The 8,453-nt window shown below is 42.9% G+C and overlaps 1 protein-coding gene across 1 annotated transcript in view; it reads left to right on the top strand.

The window, feature by feature from the left end:
* The first annotated feature begins 301 nt into the window (after positions 1–301).
* SPOCD1 (SPOC domain containing 1) overlaps positions 302–8,453 on the top strand; it is an 85,985-nt gene continuing 77,833 nt past the window's right edge. Inside the window, exons 1-2 of the mRNA XM_053705393.1 lie at positions 302–473; positions 3,512–3,671. Coding sequence (XP_053561368.1) covers positions 3,549–3,671 — 123 coding nt within the window. The 5' untranslated portion in view covers positions 302–473; positions 3,512–3,548. The remainder of the gene's footprint in view (positions 474–3,511; positions 3,672–8,453) is intronic.

Genomic DNA, 8,453 nt, shown 5'->3' with positions numbered 1-8,453 from the left:
AGGGGTTAATTAGTTAGCTGGTAAGGGTAATAGTAGTTTAATACAGGGATTACCTTCCCACCTGACACTTCCCACCTCCCTGATCCCTCCCAAATAGCTCTCTCCCTCCCACACCCCTGACCACCATCTTAAGTACTGGCAGACAGTCTGCCAGTATAAAGTTTTAAGAGAGAGGAGCAAATTGGGTAATGGAAGTAAATTGAAAAGTGTTTTAAAACTGGATGCTCAAGCTGAATGAAAGTTTAATTTTGACTTTTCTGTCCCTTTAATTTTTTAACATTCATGTGTTGCTGATATCTTTGTTTTATTCTTCTTCTTGCAGCATGCATAAACGGCAAGGAAGGGAAGAAAATAAAAAGAAAGTCCTGTAAAGATGAAGGGCCAAATACTACTCTTTTGTTGCCTGGATTATTTAGTACTAAAGATATACGCATAACAGCAGTGGAGACTCTCTATCATGCGTTATTAAAAAGGTAATCCCCACGCTGGGACTTTAACCACCCAGAGCAATGTGTTAAATAAGGGAATTTTAGATAAGGAACTTTTAATTGGATAAGATACTATTATTAAAAAAAAGGTAAATTGATACCTGTCAGTTCAGCATGACTGCTATGTTTTTATGTGTGTGAGTATGTATGTTTATGTGTATATGTGTGTGTGTTTATCTATGTGTGTATATGTATCTACAGATGTGTTTATCTATGTGTATCTATACATGTGTGTGTGTTTATCTTTGTGTGTGTATGTGTATCTATATCTATGTGTGTGTATGTGTATCTATATCTATGTGTGTGTATGTGTGTGTATATCTATGTGTGTGTATGTGTATCTACAGAATCTCGAAAAATTAGAATATCGTGAAAAAGTTCATTTATTTCACTAATGCAACTTAAAAGGTGAAACTAATATATAAGATAGACTCATTACATGCAAAGCAAGATAGTTCAAGCCATGATTTGTCATAATTGTGATGATTATGGCTTACAGCTCATGAAAACCCCAAATCCACAATCTCAGAAAATTAGAATATTGTTAAAAGGTGCAATATTCAAGGCTCAAAGTGTCCCACTCTAATCAGCTAAATAAGCCATAACACCTGCAAAGGGTTTCTGAGCCTTTAAATGGTCTCAGTCTGGTTCAATAGGAATCACAATCATGGGAAAGACTGCTGACCTCACAGTTGTGCAGAAAACCATCATTGACAGCCTCCATAAGGAGGGAAAGCTTCAAAAGGTAATTGCAAAAGAAGTTGGATGTTCCCAAAGTGCTGTATCAAAGCACATTAATAGAATGTTATGTTGAAGGGAAAAGTGTGGAAGAAAAAGGTGCACAAGCAGCAGGGAGAGGATTGTCAGGAAAAGGCCATTCAAAAGTGTTGGGGACTTTCACAATGAGTGGACTGAGGCTGGAGTCAGTGCATCAAGAGCCACCACACACAGATGGTCCTGGACATGGGCTTCAAATGTCGTATTCCTCTTGTCAAGCCACTCCTGAACAAACAACGTCAGAAGCGTCTTACCTGGGCTAAAGAAAAACAGACCTGGTCTGTTGCTCAGTGGTGTAAAGTCCTATTTTCTGATTAGAGCAAATTTTGCATCTCATTTAGAAACCAAGGACCCAGAGTATGGAGGAAGAGTGGAGAAGCACACACTGCAAGATGCTTGAAGTCCAGTGTGAAGTTTCCACAGTCTGTGTTGATTTGGGGAGTTATGTCATCTGCTGGTGTTGGTCCACTGTGCTTCATTAAGTCCAGGGTCAATGCAGCCGTCTACCAGGAGATTTTGGAGCACTTCATGCTTCCTTCCACAGACGAGCTCTATGGGGATGCTGACTTCATTTTCCAGCAGGACTTGGCACCTGCCCACACTGCCAAAAGCACCAAAACATGGTTCAATAATCGTGGGATTACTGTGCTTGATTGGCTAGCAGACTCGCCTGACCTGAACCCCATAGAGAATCTATGGGGCATTGCCAAGAGAAAGATGAGAGACATGAGACCAAACAATGCAGAAGAGCTGAAGGCCGCTATTGAAGCATCCTGGTCTTCCATAACACCTCAGCAGTGCCACAGGCTGATAGCAGAAGAGCTGAAGGCCGCTATTGAAGCATCCTGGTCTTCCATAACACCTCAGCAGTGCCACAGGCTGATAGCTTCCATGCCTCGCCGCATTGAGGCAGTAATTGCTGCAAAAGGGACCCAAACCAAGTACTGAGTACACACAGTATGCATGCTTATACTTTTCAGAGGTCCGATATTGTTCTACAGGTATGTACAATCCTTGTTTTATTGATTGCATGTAATATTCTAATTTCCTGAGATTGTGGATTTGGGGTTTTCAGGAGCTGTAAGCTATAATCATCACAATTATGACAAATCACGGCTTGAACTATCTTGCTTTGCATGTAATGAGTCTATCTCATATATTAGTTTCACCTTTTAAGTTGCATTAGTGAAATAAATGAACTTTTGCACAATATTCAAATTTTTTGAGTTTCACCTGTATTTATGTGTGATTGTGTGTGTGTATCTATGTGTGTGCGTATGTGTATCTATTTATGTGTGCTTGTTTGTGTGTGTGTGTATCTATGTGTGTGCGTATGTGTATCTATTTATGTGTGCTTGTTTGTGTGTGTGCGTATGTGTATCTATTTATGTGTGCTTGTTTGTGTGTGTGTGTATCTATGTGTGTGTGTATGTGTATCTATTTATGTGTGCTTGTTTGTGTGTGTGCGTAAGTGTATCTATTTATGTGTGCTTGTTTGTGTGTGTGTGTATCTATGTGTGTGTGTATGTGTATCTATTTATGTGTGCTTGTTTGTGTGTGTGCGTAAGTGTATCTATTTATGTGTGCTTGTGTGTATCTATGTGTGTGTGTATGTGTATCTATGTATGTGTGTGGATCTATGTGGGTGTATGTGTATCTATGTGTGTTTGTGTGTGTGTATCTATGTATGTGTGTATGTATGTGTGGCTACAGATGTGTGTATCTATGTATGTGTGTTTGTGTGTGTGTTTATCTTTGTGTGTGTGTGTGTGTGTATCTATATCTATGTGTGTGTGTATCTATGTATGTGTGTGTGTATCACCATCCACTGCTTAGTCTCCACAAGGAAGACATCCAAGTAAAGCAGTTGGGCAGGGGTACTAATGAATCTGATTGGTCTCCAAATATAGATTGTAGTCCAGCACTCAGCATCTCTTACCATGTTCGATGTTTGCTTCCAGTTCTTTGCCATAAACCAGCCACCTCACACACATGCATTCAGAGAACTGGAGTACATATTATATATCTCAGACATATATAGGTATATCCCTGACACCCCAAATAATCCTAACTGCTACCCCTGTCAACCTTTTATCATCATTATTCTTATTGTAAAATGACTATCTGTACTATAAAAAATAATGCTCTATATCTCTTTAATAACACATTTAATGCAATGATTAAGATATGGAAATATTATCACTGTTGGCCACTCGGATGAACAATTACATCTGACGTTATTCCAGGGTAACAGCGACAGTAGATTTGGACGTTCAAAACGAGATGGTTAAATTGATTGTGGAAAATATAGAACTTGAATTGTTTGCACTTTACCAGAGCACTGACCACAGATACAAAACAAAATATAGGAGTATTCTCTTCAATCTGAAGGACCCTACAAATAAGGTAAGGTTTATGGGAAAAGGTTTATCCAATGTATTTTACACAGCTATTAAATGTATCTATGAAACCTAGGAACCCATTTTATTCATAAGTAAAAATATTTTAGTTTTCACCCTCAAAGAAGTGTATTGAATTAGATTTAAAGCCAGTTATGCTGCTGGACATCCCCAAGTAGCATGCATCTACTAAACAAATATACATTAAAAAACATAAAAACTAAAACAGGTATTGTATCCCACACAAGCATTTGAAGAAATATTTAGAATACATGATTGACGAGTAGATGTCATGAAGCCCAAAGTGAGGTAAGTTTCTGGCTGCGTAAGGTCCCAGCAGCTGAGAAATTACTTAAAGGGATATGATACCCAAATGTTGACGCACTTGAAAGTGATGCAGCATAACTAAAGAGCTGACTAGAAAATATCACCTGAACATCTTGATGTAAACATGGAAGGTATTTTACCTTAAAATTTCCTCAGTAGCCACATCCTATTGTAAAGCGATTTTAAGCAGTTAATTAGGATGCTAGTCCCTTGACATGCAAGGGAGCGTGCATCTGGTATGTACAGCACAGTCATGTTAGTTCACGCCTCAGTTTAAGGAAGTTTGCTATGAAAACTTGAGAGATTTCAGTGAAATCTCATGAGATCACAGTAAAGCAAAATGTAACATCAGGACTGATGAAGCTGATTGAGTTTATTTTTTATTCATAAATGGAAAGAGTCCACATCTGCATTCATTACTTTTGGGAAATAAGAACCTTGCCACCAGGTGGAAGCAAAAACACCCCAACCAAAGGCTTAAATACTCCTCCCATTCCCCTCATCCCCCAGTCATTCTTTGCCTTTCGTCCCAGGAGGTTGGCAGAGAAGTGTCTGTAGTAGTACTCTTCAACATGGGACGGGAGTTTTAAGTAATCCTATCTCAGTGAGGGCCTGGATGAAAGTTAGAGTCCGGAGATGCAGGGAGAGTCTTTCTGCGAAATCATCCCGACTCATATTAAAAGCTCCACAAGCAATGGGCATTGTCGAACTTCGCTTTGCTGCCTGCTTTTTTCTCTCAAGTCCATGGCGGAGGCGCTGCTACTATTCGTCACACTTTAAGGGCCATGTTACATGGTGTAGATTCCGGTAAGATCGTTTCATTTTACTTCATCAGAATGTACTGTAACTTATTTGCTTTCCGTAAGGTACTTTCTTGCGGGACTTATTAAGTATATAATATGGGTCTCAGTGAGGCTCCTTTGGTATCTTGGAATCGAGGGTTAATATCTCCCGAGGGGGATTATTGAACAGGGTTTTTTTTTTAATCATGTTTGTTATGTGATTCAATCTGCTTATGTGTAGTGTTAACTAGGCTCTCGGCTTAGAACATAAGGGCCTTTGGAAGTGACGCGACCTTATGGTTTGGCACACTTTTTTTGGACTATACAGTTCACCTTGTGACTGGACGTGTTTACGTTCTGGTCTTCCATTTCCACATTCCTGACCGTGTGGCGACTGAAAAATTCTGATCTGCTAGTGTCTGGTTCCTAGGAGGTGGCCATTGTGGGTGTCAGGTGCCGTTTAGCATTTTCTTTAGTCCATATTATTATATTCTCTATCAAGTTATGGAGGATTCTGATGCTGGGACTGTTCAAATTTCAGATTCAGATTCTTCGACTTGTGAAGAATGCGAATTGGCCCGTTGACACAGGTCAAACAGTTATGTTCGATATGCCGTATTAGAGTGCCTTGTTCCTCGGGCTCGGGGAATCAAGGGTCCGCTGAGCCATCCGCCTCTGGGGGCTCTGTCCTCCAAGAGGCGAGTTCCCTACCGCTCCCTACTACTACACATGCAGGTAACCCAGATTATGTTTATCCCTCGGCTTGTTCCCCCCGGAGGTTGCAGCTTGTTTTTGCTTTGACATATTTTTGGCGATTATGCGTCTGCAAAGTTGAGATGTTTATTTGCGTTTGTGCTCATGCCCTTTTGTCCCGGGTCTCCTGGCCTTGGGTGGACCTATACAGTTCCCTGCAGATGAAGCTGTCCGTGAGTGTTGTGCCTTTCATTACAGAATAGCGCGCCTTCACGTTTTACTCAGACACGTTTTTACTTCGAATGGCTCACCTCATTAGACATGAGGGTATGATGTAATCTCCTGATTGTCGGTTATTGAGATCTTTCACGGTTTTTGTTGGAAGATCAGGGTTCCGTTTGACTGGTCCTGCGGGTATGCCTGTTTCTTCTTGGGCGTTTACCTACGGGTTGCCTTATATTTTCTTTTATTCGGTTAGGGTGACTTTTATTTTTGATTATATGTTTCCTTCGGGAACTTTCTCTGGGATCGATTCTCGCTGTTTACTTCTGCGGAACTTTGTTAAGGGACATGTTAGGCCTATTTTTTGTCTGTTATTCTCTTCCCCTCTGAGGGAGGATTAAGGCAGCTTGACAGTTATGCCCCTGTTTGCAAGCTGGTCCTGCTTGGGTTCAGATCTTCTGTCTCGTGGCTTGTTCAGACACGTTGCGCCTGTTCGGCCTTGCTGGTTCAGTTGAGGCGCAGAGTGCTCACTTTATTATTTGTGTTCTCTTTTTTGTTTTACAAGTTTCCGCTAAGCATTCTAAAGAGAACTCGTAGGTCCATGAGGCTGGAAGGATTGTTTCAGTCCTTATTTAGCCTTAAAGGTGGTTGACTGGGTCAGCGGCGTTCCACTGCGTCACTCCTTTTTGCTTCCGATTCTCTCGGGATCTAGATTATTCTTCCTCACGTGGGAGGAATGGGGGTTTAGGTTTAGGGCGGTTTGGTCTTTCTGAGGCTCTAGGAATCATCCTTTTGCACTTTTTCCTACCTTGGTTCTCTTGTTCAGTGAGACCATTTGGCCTTTGTACGTTCCTCCATGTTAGTGGGTCTCCTTTGGGGACCTGGTTTTCCCTTCGAGAGTGTTCCTTTGGGATCTGCTTAGGGTTTTTCCCAGAACTGGGGATGCTCCGCATCCTTGTTTTCATGTGCTCCTCTGTCTCGTATGGAGGTGATGTAGAGACTAGCCTTTGCTCGAGTGACCTTGTCCTCGAGGTATTCCCTTGCTTTGGATGTCTTGTGGCAGTTTAAATGCCTATAGGCTCTAGTTTCTTGGTTCGACATGCCTTAGCTCCTGTGGAGCGTTGGACCTCGGTATGGGGTGGTCTCTTCCTTGGGTCGGGGCTTGCGAGGTGTTCTCTTTCTCCGGGTTCTTCTGGATATTACATTGATACCTCCCTGTGGGTCTGTTTTTTATATCAGACGGGGTGTTTGAGTTTCTGGGATATTGTTTGTTTTAAACAATTGGGGGCTCGGACCTGTCATCCCCCTGGTTCTTCAGGTTGCTGGAGCTTTTGCTCAGCGTTTTCCCTTGTGGATCCTGTTGCGGGTTGTTACCGTTCTTTTCAGGATCTAGGGCTGGTTCGGGGTTCTCCTGTTCCAGGGAACTTGGGCTATGACCTTTTGTCTGGCTAGTAGATCTGGTCATGGTTGGCCAGATTTCCTGAGTGCCGCCCAGGAAAATCGATTTCCCTTGGACGGTTGGCTGAAGTAACCTGATGGCTTTGCGGTTCTGCAGGCGCTGCTTTTGCACCCTTTCTGTGTGCTAACAGGCTAATTTCTAAGAGGATTCCTTCCAAGTTCATCTGCGTTGGAGATTGATCTCTTGTTCAGCCTGTGGCCTTGTGTCTCATGGGCAGGTGCTCTGTCTTTAATGGCCCCCCTTTTTTCTTAGGGGGGCTTGTTCTCCTACGGAGGTGGCCTTGTTTTAGGACTTCTCCTAGATTCAGGGGATGGAGCAGAGGGTTACCCAATTTTGGAGAGAGGCATGCTCTCTGGGTTTTTCTGTTCTATCTGGAGTCTTGCTGGCTCCGCGTCGAGATGGTCCTTTTGCTAGATTCTTCTGGGTTTTCGGCCTTGTCGACTGTCTTTAAGGAGTTTTGGGTGGGTCCCCGAGCTCAGTTGGAAAGGCTGAGGCCATTTTTTCCACTCTTTTGTGAGGGGATGTAGGGGTTCTTCTGTTCCCCTGGTTTCAGACTTGCTGATGCTTGGGCTGGCCCGGCTGGGAGTAGGTTCTGAGATTTGTTGTTCATTTCAGAAACAATCTTCAGGGAGTCACTAGTGGCATCCCACCGTGCTGTTTGGTTTAAAAAAAAAAAAAAAAAGAGGGTGTAGTGGGCCTCGTTGAGGTTCTGGGCTTCTCCCCTTTTGAGAACTATGGGTCGGTCTGGTGGCTTGGATTGCCTAGAGTGTGCCCTCTGTCTTGGAGTTTTTGCAATCTGATATCTTGTTTAGCCGCATTTTGCTTCTTAGCAAGTATTCTCTCTCTGTGTCATCCTAATGATGGCTGCGTGTTTGGTGTTTATCTCGTCTTGGTCTGTTACACGGTTTTGTGTTGAATTCTTCTGTTGGTCTGGGCATTGCCTCCCCTTGTTTGTCATGGACCCATTTGGGTCTTTGTGAGCTGGGCTCGTTCTGTTTTTTTTTTCCTTTATGGAATTTTGTGGTGTCCTTTCGGTTTCCCTTTGGTTTTTCCTTGCCCTGTCCCTTGGAAGTTCTGGGCTGATGTTCCCTTTGCTAGTAAGGGGTGTGTGGTTGGGGGCCGACCACTGGGCGACGGTGTCTCCTGGAGGACTGTTGGCTCAGTTGAGTCTGATTTTGCAGTCTCTTGCCAGGCTTCCAGACAATCTGCCGGTCAGTGTTCTTGGGGCTTTTTCCTTTCAATGTTTTCGGCTTCGGACGAAGCGGGGGTTTGTTGGGTAGTGGTTTAAGGCCTGGTGCCCTCAGAA

The sequence above is a fragment of the Bombina bombina genome, chromosome 3, assembly GCF_027579735.1.
Source record: "Bombina bombina isolate aBomBom1 chromosome 3, aBomBom1.pri, whole genome shotgun sequence".
In the NCBI taxonomy this organism is placed as follows: Eukaryota; Metazoa; Chordata; class Amphibia; order Anura; family Bombinatoridae; genus Bombina; species Bombina bombina.
The sequence above is the reverse complement of the archived record's forward strand: the minus strand, read 5'-3'. Positions and strand labels throughout refer to the sequence as shown.